This window comes from Camellia sinensis, chromosome 2 (assembly GCF_055761805.1).
Source record: "Camellia sinensis isolate YWXY chromosome 2, ASM5576180v1, whole genome shotgun sequence".
NCBI classification, from domain to species: domain Eukaryota; kingdom Viridiplantae; phylum Streptophyta; class Magnoliopsida; order Ericales; family Theaceae; genus Camellia; species Camellia sinensis.
The window spans coordinates 16,303,070-16,320,249 of NC_138962.1; the positions used below are offsets into that span (position 1 = coordinate 16,303,070).

Genomic DNA, 17,180 nt, shown 5'->3' on the forward strand with positions numbered 1-17,180 from the left:
ATATAATTCAAAATAAACTAAAATTTTTAAGTTTTTGAGTTTCCAAATTGATCCTGTCAACCCGAAAAGTAAATATAAATAAACAAAACACTGTAAAAATGTTGGTTAATGTAATTTTGTTGAAATAATGGGATTACTTATATATTCCACAGTAATAAAATTCAGCAGAGGTGTAGTTCACATCATCGTGACTTCCCGGTCCTTGCGGCAATAGCTTCTACAGCCGTCTACGAAGTAAACAGTCTTGATGGAGAAAGCGATTCGCGGCGGCGGCGGCGGAGGAAAAACCCCTGCGAAACCCTCGCGGCAAAAGATTTTTGGAGCGAGCTCTCTTCAAATGTCAGAAGACGATGCTTCACACCTAGTTGGCAGCATAGTCGAGAAGGGAATCTCAGAAAAGCCCCAAAACCGGCCTATTCCGCCGACTTCGGCCCCTCGTCCAACCGTTCTTCCTTTTCCCGTGGCTCGTCATCGCTCTCATGGCCCTGTAAGCCCCTCCCTCCTCTGTATGGTTGCTGAGAAAGCCAAGGAAAAAGAAAGAAACTGAAAGAAAGGGTTTTTTTCTCAACATAGGCTAAAAAACTCCCAAATATAGGCTATAAAGTAGTTGAAAAAACTGCAAAGGGCTCATTTGTTTTGTTTCTCTTCTAGAAAATCCCCCAACATAGCCACATTTTTAATTTTTTTTTTTAATTTTTTATATCAGCAATTAAAAGGTGCATCTTATATCGATATTAAATGCGAATTAGATTTTTTTGGCTATAGATTATCTATCAGAAAAAACAGAAGAAGGAAGTAAATTATAAACAATTCTACATTGTTGTGGGGTAAATATGAAGTTCCAAAAGTCAAAAGAGGTTGCGGCAAACCAGAGCACTGAAGTTATAAAAAAAACAAAAAAAGTTTAAATTTTTATTTTTATTTTTTTGCAATTTTGATTTTTAAAGAAGCATTAGGAGCATCTTTTTTGTGTTTGTTTTTTTTGTTTTGATGGTTTTTGGTAGCTTCATAAAGTTATAAAAGAGTTTGGTTTTGCAGCATTGGGCTCCAATGGGTAGTGGAAACAGTGGTGGTGGTGGTGGTGGTGGTGGTGACGACGACGAGGACGAGGACGACGAGGACGAGGAGAATGATGCAGAAGATGAAGATTTGACCGAGTTTGATCCAATAGTAGTTTCTGCTAATCCAGTTCAAAGGAAAGAGAAGAAAAGTTTGGATTTGAGTCGGTGGAGAGAGCTAATGGCCAATGACAATCCTTACGTGGCTCAGAAAAACAACAATAATAGGTATTTAGTTTTGGAATCGAAAAAGCAGAAGAAGACTAATGAGTTAACTGAAAATTCCGACCAAGTAAGCAGCCGCGTTGGTGCCATGAATGGTGGACTGCCACAGAAAATGTCACCAGATAAGGATGCAAATTCAGAAGATGTGACTATGAAGGCAATGGATCCCGAATTGTTAGAAGAAGTTTCACAAAATGTGATTGCAGAAACAAGGGGCAAGGTTATGGACCCTGGATCGTTAGAAGTGTCCAAAAGGCAAAGGCGAGTGGATACTGAGAAGCAAAAGGTGTCAACATCGCATAAAACTTCCAGTCATACTTCCATCAACATGGAAGAGTCCACAAGTCTTGAGAGTCAAATTGATGCCGAGAATTGTGCCCAGTTACAGAGAATGTCAGCTGATGAGATTGCAGAAGCGCAGGCTGAGATCCTGGAGAAGATGAATCCTGCAGTAATAGAGGCATTAAGAAAGCGTGGACAACACAAATTGAAGAAAGAAAGAGTCTCCAGCTTAGACATGGCTGCCAAAGGTGAGGTGGGTAATCTGCAGGATGAGAAAAAGTTGATCAAAGATGCAAAATGTTCTCCACTCTCTGAGAGGGATATCTCCCGTGATGTGACAACAGCGGCTTCAATAGATACAAGGAGCGGGCTGAGTTATAATGCTATGCAGAATTCGAGTTCCAGTTCTGGCAGTTTGTGGGATGCTTGGAGTGAGACAGTTGAGGCTGTCAGGGAATTGAGGTTTTCATTGGATGGTAATGTTGTTGAAAATAATTTTGCTGAGGTACCAAAGACTGGTAAGTCACTATATTCTGATTATTGTTGTGATAATCGTCCTTACTGTCATGGTTTTGATTATTACTTGCGAAACCTCTCTCTCTCTCTCTCTCTGTGGTAGTCTGTTGTTTGTCATTTACGAAATTATGCATTTTATGTCAAACTCTTTGCATCTTCAAGCAGTCAAAAAGCCTGAGTCTTAACTCTTAAACTACTATATTGTCACGCAGTAATTTATTTTCCAATAAAAGGACCTTTGTTCCCCCGTGTGTATCATATTGTAGCCAATGCATCTTCTTACAGATTCTTGCCCCCTACTTATCATATTGTAGGGAATTTATCTACTCAAAGTGGGTATAGCTCCAACAATGTTTCTGAACGTGATTTCCTTCGAACTGAGGGAGATCCTGCTGCTGCAGGTTACACCGTCAAAGAAGCAGTAGCTCTCACTAGAAGTGTGGTTAGTGGACATTTATCTTGGTGCTAGATTGCTTTTTTGTCAGTAGGTTTTTCAAAAGTGACTATATTTAAACAGCTATATATGTTTCCCCAACTTGTTTGTTCAAACACCAATTTCAGGTTCCTGGCCAACGTTCTCTTGCATTGCATTTACTTGCGTCCGTGCTTGATAAAGCATTACACAACATTTGTCAAAACCAAGTTGGGTTAAATGTGAAAAACGCTGGCGCCAACAATTTTATTGACTGGGCTGCCGTATGGGCTTATGCACTTGGCCCAGAACCTGAACTTGCTTTATCTCTGAGGTAAATTCTCAATGCTTCTGTGATTCATTTTAATGACCCTTTATCATAATTGACTGTTCTGCTTCTAGTATGTGCCATTCTATCCATAAACTTGTTATCTAATAGTTATTATATGCTTATTTATTGGTTTCAGATTTAGGTTATATGCTAACTAGCTTGAATTGAACAACTATTCACCATTTATTACCTGGTAGTGAGTTCTAATGTCTTTATCTTGATGTCTCTATTCATAATACTTGCGGAAATGATATTCAAGTACAGCTGTTTTTGAATACTGTTTGGTTATAGAATTACCCTTGGTCAAAAGTAACTCATATAATGCACTGTAACTGCTGATTGATTACAGATAGAAATTATAAATAAATCATAAAAAGCAATCAAAACCAGCAAAAGGATCTGTGATTTCTTATCACACACCAAGAGGATTAAAAAAAAAAACTAACAATTACTCCCTCTGTCCCAATTTGTTTGTCCATTATAGGAAATCTAACTTATTAAGAAGATATGCAATCATTACATTTTAATTCAAATTTAGAAATATTTTTCCCACCATTGCCCTTCTACTTGAATTTTAAAATGTGTTTATAATGATTTATAGGGGGTAGTTTTGGAAGTCTAACAATATTTAGTATCCCGAAATAGAAAGTGGACAAACATTTTGGGACGAATCAAAATGGAAACATGGACAAACAAAATGCAACGGAGGGAGTAGCTACATTTATAAAGTCTTCTACTATGCTGCTTGTTTTGAGACGCTATGGCTTTGGGGGTCGACCCCAGTAACAAAGAAGAAAATTCATAAAAACTTGAGGATCCAAAATCTTTGACCTATTTTGGCTTCTCATAGTTCCGCTGGCATACACGTGAGATGATGGTATATGTTACAGTAGTATTTTACATGATACATATTGCTTAAAAAATGTCGATATTTAGACTGTTAAAAATGATGTATTATTGATTGATATCTGATTGATTAATTACAATTCCTATACAATCTATATATAGAAGAAAATGTGGTAGTAGGTGTAGTGGAGGTGATAGTGGGTTAGGTGAAGTGGAGTGTGTGGTGAAGTGGAGGTAGGTGAAGTGGAGTGTGTAGTGGAGTAGGTGAAGGTAAAGATGGGAAATTCTAACAGCCCCCCGCAAACTCAAGGAGGAGAGAAACTAACCAACTTGAGTTTGGAGAGAGTAACAAAACAAGAAAATACATAAAAATAAAAAAGGATAGGAGACACTGTATGGTCGTGTCAGACCGTTGGTGAAGACACTGAAAGGTGGTGTCATAACGTGGTAGAAGACACTGTATGGTGGTGTCATAACGTTGTAGATGACACTGTATGGGGGTGTCATAACGATATAGAAGACAGTTTATGGGGTCATGTCGGACCGTTGTAGAAGACAGTTTATGGGGTCATGTCGGACCGTTGTAGCAGACAATGTTGTGACAGTTGTTGTGACAGTTTACGGAGTCTTGCTGGACCCTTGTAGAAACTAACCGGAATCAATGTCGGGACAGTTTACAGAGTCTTGTCGGACCCTTGTAGAAACTAACCGGAATCTATGTCGGGACAGTTTACAGAGTCTTGTCGGACCCTTGTAGAAACTAACCGGAATCTATGTCGGGACAGTTTACAGAGTCTTGTCGGACCCATAAAGGAGCTAACCGGAATCAATGTCGGGACAGTTTACAGAGTCTTGTCGGACCCTTTAAAAAATCGCATCCTCAAAAGGTGCGCCCAATTTTTCAAAAGGCGTGCCATCAAAAGGCGTGCCCAATCCATAAAAAAGGCGTGCCATCAAAAGGCGTGCCCAATTCATCAAAAGGTGTGCCGGACATGATGGCGAGGCACGTGGGCGCCTTGGCTTGCGTGCCCGTTTGTCGGCTGGTGGCAAGAGGCGCGCGATGCGCGTGGCTGGCCCTGGCTATTTAAAACAAGGTTGAGGCGAAGGCTGTGCATACCAGTCTGAAACCTCTGAACTCTCGGAGAGCTTGTCTCTGCAAATCTTGAAACACCCGGTAACCAACCCTTCTCTGAAACACTTAGCAACCCAAAAACATGGCCTCTTCTTCCCGTCCAGCTACCCAGAACCTGCTCACGCTCTTTCCAGAACTGAACGAGCCCACAAGAGAAATAACTGGTGCGGTGGCCAGTGAACCTCAACCAAACACCACTGGGTTTGCTCCGTTGAACTTTCCGATGCAGTCGGTGGAGCAAAAAATGGCAGTGCAAACGGATGTGGAGGCTAATCAGTATACTTTGAAGGCATGTGTGGAGTCCATGACGGCGGTCACAAACTTGTCGCACCGACTGCAGAGCAGGACAAATGAGGTGCAACAGTTAAACTCCCAGCTGGCTCTGCTCCAACGCATGTATAAGGATGCGCGAGCAGAGATAAGTGTGTTAAAGGCGGAAAACAAGGAACTGAAGCGGAAAGCCACCGTGATGTTTCGATTCGGAGGTCCGCCATATGCTGCAGTGGAGGAGTATGGGGGAGTGAACGTGCTCGGCGGTGTGGAAAACACGGAGGCAGCACCGTCAAGGGCCGCTCAGGACGGAGGCAAGAAGAAGAGATCGGCGGCAGAGTAGAGAAGACAAAAATCCCACTGTGGATGTGGTTGTGTTTTTTTTTTTTTTTTTTTTTTTTTTTTTTTTTTTTGATGTTGTAAAATGGTGATCGGGGTTGATCCCGAGATGAATAAAATGAGTGTATTGTGCAAGTTCGTCTTCTGCCTGTTTTCGTTTTTTTTTTTTTTTTTTTTATTATTATTATTATTATTTTTATTATTTAAAAACAAAAAAAAAAAAATAATAATAATAATAAAATAAGAATAATAAGAAGAATGGAAAACCGTGGGCTTCAAAAACTATAGAATAATAATAGATTAATGGTGTGATTGTGTAAGAATAATAATAATAATAAGAATAATAATAATAAGATAGAGTAAGAGGGAAAGCATGTGCTGGGAACAGCTGCAGATAAAGAAAAAGAGAAGATAAAATAAAATAAATAAAGGTAAAGTGGGGGAAAGTGAGAAAGTCTATTTATTGGGACATGTGGGGCAAGTGTGGAGAGAGAAAAACAACATAATTGGGTGATCAGCTGGCAGCATGTGGACATGAATTCAAAACAGGGAAAGACATAAGTGCAGCACCTGCAATATTCTTTATCAAACAAACCACGTCTTCCCCTTTCAATTCATTTACCTCCAGCCAAACAGAAGTAGTTTCACTTCCTGTGAACAGGTATTGACCAAGAAAGATGGTGTGCATATCCATCAAAGAGGTAATACGACTTGGCCTTCGGGTTAATACCTGTACTAATGAGCACAGCAATAATCAGACCATAAATACCCAACACACCAGCCATAACAACGGGCACAATCGACTTCATCACAAGCTCTGGTCTCATTACACCCATTGATGCCACGCTCACACCGCTCTTTGCAGTTCCATAGGCAGCACCCATACAGGAGAAAACGAGGGCAGCAGCGGCGCCGAGGAAGCCGAAAAACGGAGCAGTTTCATCGCCGCTGAACGTCGATGCCATTAGATTTCCTCTCTTCTTCTTATCTAAATTATAATTCAACAATAACCAGTCCTTAGATCGGCGTGTTCGTCGCGAGAAGAGACGGTGGGGATTTTGTTGATGAGTTGGAAGATGCAGGAAAGTGAAGGTATGTAGAAAATTCTAGCGGACTAGGTTGAGGTCCGGCGGGCGGCCAAGGCGAGGTTGCCGCCCGCCGGTGAAGCGAGAAATACTAAGGTCTTAACCTTGCTCTGATACCATGTTAAAAATGATGTATTATTGATTGATATCTGATTGATTAATTACAATTCCTATACAATCTATATATAGAAGAAAATGTGGTAGTAGGTGTAGTGGAGGCAAGGTTTTAAAAAGCGACCGCAACCGTTACGTAACGCCGTTACGTAACGGTTTTGGCGGTTACCGCTACCCGTTACGGCCGCTTTTACAGTGTGATTGAGATTCACAGGTGTGTCGGCCGTAAGGGCTGCCGTAGCGGTCGTAACGGTGCCGTAACGGCCTGATACACACTGTTACGTAACGGTTCCAAACAGTTTCTTTCGAAAAAACACAAAAAAAAAAGCTGAAAATGGAGGAAGAGGGATAGAGAGAAGAGGGAAAATAAAGAGAGAAAATGGAGGAGCAAGAGATAGAGAGAGAGAAGAGAGAAGATGAAGAACATGTTATTGATTTGTTGAAACTGTAAAACCTATGCTATTCTATTCAGCTGCTATCACTAAACCATTTTGTTTGTGTGTATCTATCTATATATTGTTTGAAAATAATAATGCTAATAAGTGTAGTCATTATCTATTTGGCTTGGTTAAAATATGTATATATATATATATATATTTAGGCTCTTATTTATTCTCTTACTTTTGTCATTGTTTATCTTATATATAATAGTTAGTGATTGATTTTTTGTATAATATAAAGTCATTAATTATTAAAATAAAATGTAAAAAACTCAATTTATAGTGATTTAAAAATATGAAATATATTGGATCATACTTAAAAATTTATAAAAATTGATAAATATTTATTTTTAACCCAATAAATATGATCATGGAAAAAAAATGTGTATCTGTAAGTTTTTTCAAATTGTGCGAAAAATAAAAAAATTCACGGTTCCGGTTACCGCAACCGTTACACTACGGCCTTTACACCTCGCAACCGCAACCGCGTCACCGCCACCGTTACGGCAACCGCAACCGCTTTTCAGAACCTTGAGTGGAGGTGATAGTGGGTTAGGTGAAGTGGAGTGTGTGGTGAAGTGGAGGTAGGTGAAGTGGAGTGTGTAGTGGAGTAGGTGAAGGTAAAGATGGGAAATTCTAACAGCAGAACCAACTTGCATTTGTGATTTATCTTCTTTCTGGTTCAGAGTAGTGTCTTCCATCGTAGATAGGTGCATGAGCTTCAATAACTCGGTTAATAATTTTGTAGGCTTGTTTACAATTTGTTTTCCAATTTCTTGTCACCATCTATGTACTTCAAATTCTAAGTAGAGAAATTCTTGTTGCATTTTAACTGTACACTTACTTATCTTGTAGAATGTCTCTTGATGATAACCACAATTCAGTAGTTTTAGCTTGTGCGAAAGTTATTCAGTGCATATTGAGCTGCGATATCAATGAGAACTATTTTGACATCTCAGAGGTAATTTGCTTTCGTCAGGATTTTTATTCCCCTAACTTTATCGACATTATTACAAATTCAAGTTTGATGTATTCTGCTTTCAGAAAATAGCAGCTTATTCAAAGGACACATTTACCGCTCCTGTATTCAGAAGTAGACCAGATATTGATGTTGGGTTCCTTCAGGGTGGCTTTTGGAAGTACAATGCTAAGCCTTCTAATATTTTGCCTTTTGGTGAGCATATTGTGAATGACAATAATGAAGAAGGTGAACATACTATTCAGGATGATATGGTTGTAGCTGGACAAGATTTTGTAGCAGGTTTGGTAAGGATGGGTATCCTTCCAAGGATTTGTTATCTTTTGGAGGTAAGCATGATGTTGATGGATTTTTTTTGTTTTCTTTATTAATTTGAAAGAACTGCACAGGAATATTTCATGAATTCTGCATTTAGTAATTTGAATTTATACATATGTATATATTTTCATTAGTTGTCGATAATGGGCTGCACGAAATCGGGATGTATCCCTCTTCATTCAACTTTGTGTGTTCATGGAATAATTGTAGAAAGTAAAGAAACAAAGTTTAGGAACTTTAAAATAGTTTTAGTGGCATGAAAACACATGATTGTTTCTTCTAATGCATCTCTTTAGTTGGTGAGGGGAGCTCTTTTTGAATCTATAAATTGGAATTGGATAACCATAAATGGAAGTTTTGTGCCAAGTAGCACTAACCATGCCATTTTCAATTACAGTGTCTTACATGTCTTAATATATACATCTGTTATAAGAAACATTAAAAGTACAGTATTTGAATATGTGGGAAGACATGGTTACTGTGTAGACTTTCCGGGTTAAACATGTTTCTTTTAACCTGTTCTCTGATTGCTTATATGATTGTGGCAATAGTTAACAGATTTGTGTGGTTGCTGGTTCTCTAGTTTTACATGATATATTGATTTTTATGGTCCAGACAGACCCTTCTGCAGCTTTGGAAGAATGTATTATTTCCATGCTTATAGCAATAGCGAGGCATTCCCCTACTTGTGCAAATGCAATCATGAACAGTGAAAGACTTGTTCAAACAGTTGTGGACAGATTTACAACAAAAGAGCCAATGGAAGTCAATCCTTCTAAGATAAAATCGATTACCCTTTTGAAGGTAAGCAATTTCTTGCTTTTACTTTGAACAATCTGTCTTTATGTTTTAATATATATATATATATATATATATAAATATTCAGGTCAATTACTTTGGCATTTAACAGAAGGCATATTCTTACACTAGTGTTCTTTGTTTTTCATTTTTTGGGTAAACAAAAAGGTGTTGGCACGATCCGATAAGAAGCATTGTATTGATTTTATGAAAAATGGAATTTTCCGGAATGCAACATGGCATTTGTATCAATATGCATTCCCGCTTGACCAGTGGCTAAAATTGGGAAGGGAGAATTGTAAACTCTCATCAGCATTGATAGTTGAACAGTTGCGCTTTTGGAAGGTCTGCATTCAGTATGGATATTGTTTATCTTACTTTTCAGATTTCTTTCCTGCTCTCTGCATGTGGTTGAGTGTACCAACATTTGAAGAACTCGTCAAAAACAATGTTCTCAGTGAATTTGTTGCCATCACTAAGGAAACATTCCTTGTTTTGGGGGTTCTAAGTGGAAAACTTCCAAATTTTTATTCACATAATCAAACATCTGAAGTTGCTGCTGAAGACATGGAGACTTGGTGCTGGGTCCATGTTGGTCCAATGGTCGATTTAGCTATAAAGTGGACAGCATTGAGGAGTAATCTATACATTTCTAAAATATTTGAGTGGAAGAACGGAAATAAGGGAAATTCTCTTATCCAGTATTCAACAATGAGTTCCTTGTTATGGGCGATTTCAGCTGCCCTGCACATGCTTTCTGGTGTGCTAGATAGAGTGATCCCAGAGGATGCAATCAGCCTGCCTGGCGGCCATTTGCCATGGCTACCAGAGTTTGTCCCTAAGATTGGACTTGAAATTATTAAGAATGGTTTTCTGAGCTTTTCAATGACAAATGGTACAGAATATGGATTTGATCCCGTGCAAGGTAGCTCTTTCGTTGAGTATTTGTGTCATTTGAGACATCAAGGTGAACATGAAACTTCAGTGGCTTCTGTTTGTTGCCTTCATGGTTTAGTTAAGGTTGTTGTTTCTGTTGATAAGTTGATCCAACTGGCTAAGTCTGAGATTCTAACTCCATCATCTCAAGACCTCATTATGTCAAGAGAAGGTTTGATTCTTTCTGGTGGGATAGTTAAGTCGTCAATTCTTGAATTCAGAAGTGTAATAACTATTTTCATGAAGTTAATTTCTTCTGAGTGGCAATTGATGCAGTCAATTGAGATATTTGGCAGAGGCGGCCCAGCTCCAGGGGTTGGACTGGGTTGGGGTTCTGTTGGTGGAGGGTTTTGGTCTAAAAATGTTTTGTTGGCACAAACAGATGTAGGATTGCTTATTCCCTTGCTTGAAATCTTCCAAAATGTATCTGCTACAGATCTGCATACAGGTGAAGAGATGACCTTTACTACTCAAAGGATAAATTCTGCATTTGGTGTATGTTTAATTGTGGGACCAAGCTTTGGATTTATAATGGATAAGGCATTGGATACCTTGCTCCAAGTCCCTGTTCTAAAGTATTTTGATTTCTGTATTCACCATTTTATTAGCCTTAATAAGGGATTAAAACCATTTGTGTGGAAGTACAAAGAAGAGGACTACCAGCTTTTCAGTAAGATTTTGGCTTCTCATTTCAGAAACAGGTGGTTGACAGTAAAGAAGAAGAAGCAGAAAGCAGTGGATGGAAGTCGTGGTGTTGGGGAGAAAATGTCTAAGAAGGGTGGTAATCTGGATACTATTCATGAGGACTTGGATACATCAAGTATGACCAGTCAAGATCTCTGCACTTCTTTGTCAGTAGAATGGGCTCATCAGAGACTGCCTCTTCCCATGCATTGGTTTCTCAGTCCAGTCTCAACTATCAATGGCAGCAAACAAGCTAATCTTCCTAGCACTTCTAACATAATAAATCCAGTGGAGGACCTCATTGATATTATTGAAGTTGCTAAAGGTGGACTTTTCTTTCTTTTAGGTATTGAAGCAATGTCTTCATTTGTTTCCACTGAGATCCAGTCACCAATTTGGAGTGTACCAATAACTTGGAAATTGCATTGTTTGTCTGTAATCTTACTTGTTGGTATGGGCGTGCTTGAAGAGGAGAAGAGTAGGGATGTGTATGAAACTTTGCAAGAGCTCTATGGGAAGCTTCTTGATGAATCATGGTCAAGTAAAAGCAAAGAATTCTTGGCAGAAACTGGAGAAAATTACAGTGTGGAATTCCTGAGGTTTCAATCGGAGATACACGAGAGCTATTCTATGTTTATGGAAACTCTTGTGGAGCAGTTTGCTGCTATATCTTATGGTGATGAGATTTATGGTCGACAAGTTGCAATTTATCTACACCGTTGTGTTGAATCTTCTGTACGCCTTGCAGCCTGGAGTGCACTATCTAATGCTCGTGTTCTTGAACTTTTGCCTCCTTTGGAAAACTGTTTTGCCAAAGCTGAAGGGTACCTTGAACCTGTTGAGGTAACACTGGAAACTAATTCTTGCTAGTACATTTTTTGTTTTAAAAAAAGGCACCGACTCTGCATGTGCTAATATGTGGTACTTTATTAGTTAGATGTCCCAAGGACAACAAACTTCACAGTATCAAAGTACGGAGTTTAATTTTCAGTCTTTGTACAGGATAATGAAAAGATTTTGGAGGCTTATGTGAAGTCATGGGTATCTGGTGCCCTTGACAGAGCTGCAACTCGAGGAACAGTGGCTTTTACTCTGGTTCTTCACCATCTTACATGTTTTATGTTTGGCTATTGCAATGATGATAAGTTAACACTCCGAAATAAGCTTGCCAAGTCTCTCCTGCGAGATTACTCTCGTAAACAGCAACATGAGGTATGAATTTTTTTTTAACAACTATTAAACTATATATGCATCTGATCACATGAGAGATTTTTTCTTCATGCATGATAACCTGCTGACTTTGAAAACATGTTGCTTGTATTTGTGTGCATTTGGTAAGTGTGACATGCTGCTAAGTAACTGTGTTTGTGTACAATTGTAAAATTGTGAAATCATATGCATCTATTTGATTTGAAGTCACACTCACTTGTAGGCTCCTGTTCATGGGTCTTGCCAGTGTAATTTGTGGCTTTAACCATGGAGTTGTCAAAGCTACTCTTCACCACTGATAAGTGTGAGATTATATTCTCTCTCTCACACACACACATATCTATACTATTATTAAAAGTGAACAATTCACTTGGTATCGAAACTTTGTTGGCTTCTCCTTATGCCACGTGTCCTCATTTTCTTATTTGAAATAAAAAAATTTAGATAGTTGACACTAGTAGGACTTGAACCTTAGACCTTAGGTTTAATAAACAAGGCTCTTACCACTCGCATGACATACCATATATTGTAAAAATTGTGTTTTATTTTACTTGTTTTAATTGACATGCATTGAGTGTGTCAGCTACTAGTATATATATATATATATATTATTGTATGATCAGATCAAAGGGGGAAACACAACTTCTGATGATTGAGGAACCAGTCATATGCAAGATAGTTAATGTGTGGCATCATGGACATAACCATCTTCTCATTTTCTCCTTTGTTTGTAGAAAGCCCCATTTTGTTGGTATTTATACTTGCCCACTTCTGGTGGAATGTAATAACAGGGCATGATGTTGGATTTTATTCAATACCAGAAGCCTGGACAAAGGGAAGGTTCATCCGTAAGTATGGGCGAAGTTGAGAAAAGATTCGAGTTATTAATAGAAACTTGCGAAGGAAATTCCTCACTCTTACATGATGTAGAGAAACTCAGGTTGTCCTTCCAGAAGAAACATAAAGTTGCTTGATCAAGTACATTTGTATATTATGCGTGTAAATTTTTGAAATAGCTTTGTTTAACATATGTTTTAGTAAGGTTCAGGAATGAGGAAAGAGATGCTTTTTTGTTGCTTTCTAAGTTCCCACAATGGTTCTCCAAAGATTTTACACCTGGCACTTCATTTCTCCATTAGAGCAAAGTTGACTTGTCAAGGATTATTCGTATCTTTGAATTCTAACAAACTCTAGTGTAGACATTTTCATGACAAATGTTTGTAACATTGGTGGCAATCTGAGGTAAGTTTGTCGGAGATAGTTCTTGGAGTGAAAATGTTGGAAGCATCTTCTCATTGTGTGTTTGTAATGGTCTTTTTCTTGGAGTGACAAATGTTTCCCTTATTTATCGCTTGTCCCCTCATCAAGCTTAGCCCAAGTTTTCCAAGCATGTTGTATTCATATCTTCATAAATGACATTAATGGCTGTGCGGCATGAATTGTTGGTTTTGCCAAGTTTGATGACCAGAATTATTGCATTAATGAGTGCAAGAAAACGTTGGCTGGTGTGGAGTTTGCGGGTACAGGAGGCAAACCAAGCACATGAGAGTTGAACTAAAGACAATCAACCACAAATCCCATACATAAACACTCTTGATGAAGAGTATTTATAAATCTCAGTATTTTTCCCTTCACAAATCTTTCATCAAACGTATACTTACATAGAACTTGATCAAGCGTTTCTTCAAGTTCGTTACTAACTTGGGCTTTGATACCAAAAATATTTAGTAGATATATTTTCTAACTAACTAATTGCGGAAGTAATGTAAGCCATGAGAGAGTTTTTGGGGATTTACAATGCTCTATTTTTTTTGCTTCAATGGCTCCGTTTGGTAGAGTTGTGGGAAAGTGGTTATAGATTATAACCTACAACTGTGAGTATAAGCTTGTAACCTGTTTGGTATAGCTGTGTGATTATAGATTTAAGCAGCGGAGTAGTATTTGATAAATAAGTTGTAAAATAATTTTTTGTTGTGTAATTGTCATTTTTGTCCTTATAAATATAAAAATTGTAATTTTGTCATTTTCTTCACTTTAAATTTTGAAAAAGTTATTTTATTAATGAAAGTTGATTAATTAGTACCTAATTTGGTACATTTCTACATTACCTCAATTTTATTTTATTTTTAATATTGAGTTCACAAGGGAACAAAAAAATGTCATTACAATAAAATATAGCAAACTACTATTAAGGCAATAAAAATAACTGAAAGTCTTGATGATAGCACGCCTTCATCAAAACTTCAATTTTTTTATAGTTATATATCACTAAAATATTTTATTAGATTTTTTTATCTTTTTATTTTTTATTTGACATGATAAATCAAATATATATGTATATATATATATATATATATTATTGATCTTACATATACATATAATTTTTATTGCATTAAAATACATGTGAAGTCAAATAAAATGATGAAATACCTTTAAGTGATAACTAACATTTCTGTTACCTTTATTGCAATTATAATTATTATTAGGCTCATTAATCCCCAAAAAAATCATTTAATTGCATGAAATAGGTAAGCTTTTATTTCATATAAATGTAGCACATGAAAGGACACATCCATTGTAGACAAAAAGGTAAATTGAATAGAAAAACAAAAAAACATAAAAGAAAGACAGTAAAAGCACATGCACATGTAGTTGATCTTTTAAATAGTGCGTAAAAAAGTACACAATTTGTAATGGTTTTGAGCTCCGTCACTTGGGTTGGGTGCCAAGAACAGTAACATACATAACTTTAATACTAGAATTTTAAATAAAATTTTAGTAATGTGAGAGAGAGAGTAGGGAGATAGGAAGAGGAGTCTGAGTTCCACCTTTATATGAGTACTTTTCACATCATTAAAATTACATTAGGTCATTTCTAATGGTTTATCAAACCTTGTATCAGATTTGAAATTTGATGAAACAGTTACTTTTTTTCACTCCAATGGTTTCACTAAATTGATATCAAAATGAGAATGGAACAAAAATTTCATCAAATTGAGAACACGTATCAGATTTCAGTATTTCACTGTGTTTGACCGTTGGGGTGGGCCAACTGGTCAACCAACCGGATGTCCGATCGGTTGACCCACCGATCGACCGGTTCCCTTTTAAATAGGTAGGTTTAAACTGGTCAAAAATGTTCAAACAGGTTAAAAGAAAAAAAAAAATTAGCCTTACCGGTCGACCCACCAGTCGACCCTTCCCTTTTGAATGCACGGTTGAAGCAAGCCATATCAGATTGAGAAAATTGGCTTCTTTGTTTCAAATTTGGTGAAAATTTTGGTTTATCGCTGGAGATATTCTTAGAGCTGCATTAAAACTTTCAAACTAGAGCTCTCCAACATAAAAAATGATAGAAACCTCAAAAATTTTATCAAAAGTTCTACCGAATATCTCACATGGGTGTGAGACCTACATGAGACTCACATTGTGTAGGTCTCATACCCATATGAGACGTTTGATAAAAATTTTGATAAAATTTTTAGTATCTCTAGCATAACTCCTCAAACATTATTCTTATTATTATAACTTATAGTTACAAGAATGTTATTGTTACATAGTTTTGAATGTGTTTTATGTATAATGTATTTTGTTTCTAAGCCACTTTTCCCTTTTTTTTTGTGTTTTTTGTTCTAGTTCTAAGGTACAACGGAGTTTTTGTTGTTTATTACAATAGGAGGTTGTTTGTTTGGTGAGATAGAACCATTAGATTGGACTTTATGTCCAATGGAATAATTATTTCAACATTTAGATAAAAAAAAAAATTTTAAAAAAAACTTGGATTAATAGTTTCTTGGGATAACTCTATCACATTGGGGGTTGTAGGATAGAAATTGGCATATTTGCCAATCTCCCGATTAGCTGATTAGCTAATTAAATGATGAAATTGACCCTCAATTATATAACATTTATTTCTTTAATTTTTTGAAACATTTTTATTAAACATATTAATTTTTTTTTAAACATGTATATATTAATTTTGTGATATATAAAAAAAAATCGGGTAAATATTTAAAAGGAAAAGAATATATAGCGTATTTTTTATAAACATTTTGATTTTTTTAAAACATATATATATTAATCTCGTGATATAATATATATATATATATATATATATATTGTATTAGCAAATTATAGCATTGTGATTGTAAACAGTTCAAAAAGATAAAATAATCTTTTGAGAAATTATTGCGTTTAGTAGAGATTTAGAATTATGATTTAAGAATAGAGTTGTATTTTGAGTTTGTGAGTTTTGGAATTATGATTTGAGTGTGGAAAATTTGTTTTGTTATGAGTTTTAAAAATAGTTTAAATTGAGTGATGTAACATATAATATTGAAAAATGAGTGTAGAATTAATTTTCTAAAATTATAACCAAACTACACACTCAAACTAAGGGGCAGGATTAAACTTCAAAAACTTTACCAAGCAGAATTTTTCGTAACTTTCTAATCAAACGTGAGATTTGCTAAAATGGTTATTTTGAGACATTAATCTCATGACAAAATAAAAATCGGATACACATTATTTTAGTTATTTCAACCTCCTTATTTAATCCGTCGAAATAAACATGGACTAGTAGTAATCATACTTTTGATTTTAGTTTTCAGAATTTATTTTTCAAAAAATTTTACTTTTTCATTTTCCTTTTTTTTTTTACTGAATTTTTTTAATATTTTAAGTAATTTTTTTAAAAAAAAATTTAGACACACCTAAACACACTTTAAAAAATATAATATTTATGAAAAAAAACCTTTAAAAAATTCACTAAATACTAAATATACAAAAAATTAAAATTAAAATTTAATACATTTTTTATATTTTTGTATATTTATTAATTTTGTAAAATATTTTTCACAGATATTTTATTATTTAAGATGCATCTAAAAAAATTTATTTAAAATTTTAAAAATATTTACTAAAAAAACAAAAAACAAAATATTTTAAAAAATTAAATACAAAAACTTGAAACTAAACCTACCGAATAAGTTTTCAAGTAATACTAATTAATAAGTCACCGTCCAAGAAGGAAGGAGTGAGCGAGTGCGTGTTCATTTCCTTGAGTGCTCTATGCCCAGTTATGGAGGGATTCACTATAGAATTAATATTGAAAAAATTAAGTAAAATTATATTTATTTTGATAATAGTTGTTAGTATAATAATTGTTCAATTATTTATATATAAAATAATAAAATAAATAAAAATA

The 17,180-nt window shown here is 35.9% G+C and overlaps 1 protein-coding gene across 1 annotated transcript; it reads left to right on the top strand.

Moving 5' to 3' along the window:
- The first annotated feature begins 122 nt into the window (after positions 1-122).
- LOC114261007 (transcriptional elongation regulator MINIYO) lies at positions 123-13,269 on the top strand. The gene is made up of 10 exons (XM_028201216.2): positions 123-487; positions 1,039-2,083; positions 2,396-2,523; positions 2,643-2,827; positions 7,906-8,011; positions 8,095-8,358; positions 8,963-9,151; positions 9,314-11,608; positions 11,768-11,977; positions 12,766-13,269. Exons 1-10 carry the CDS (start codon positions 248-250, stop codon positions 12,946-12,948), a joined length of 4,845 nt encoding a protein of 1,614 aa, XP_028057017.2. The 5' UTR covers positions 123-247; the 3' UTR covers positions 12,949-13,269.
- The last annotated feature ends 3,911 nt before the right edge of the window (positions 13,270-17,180 follow it).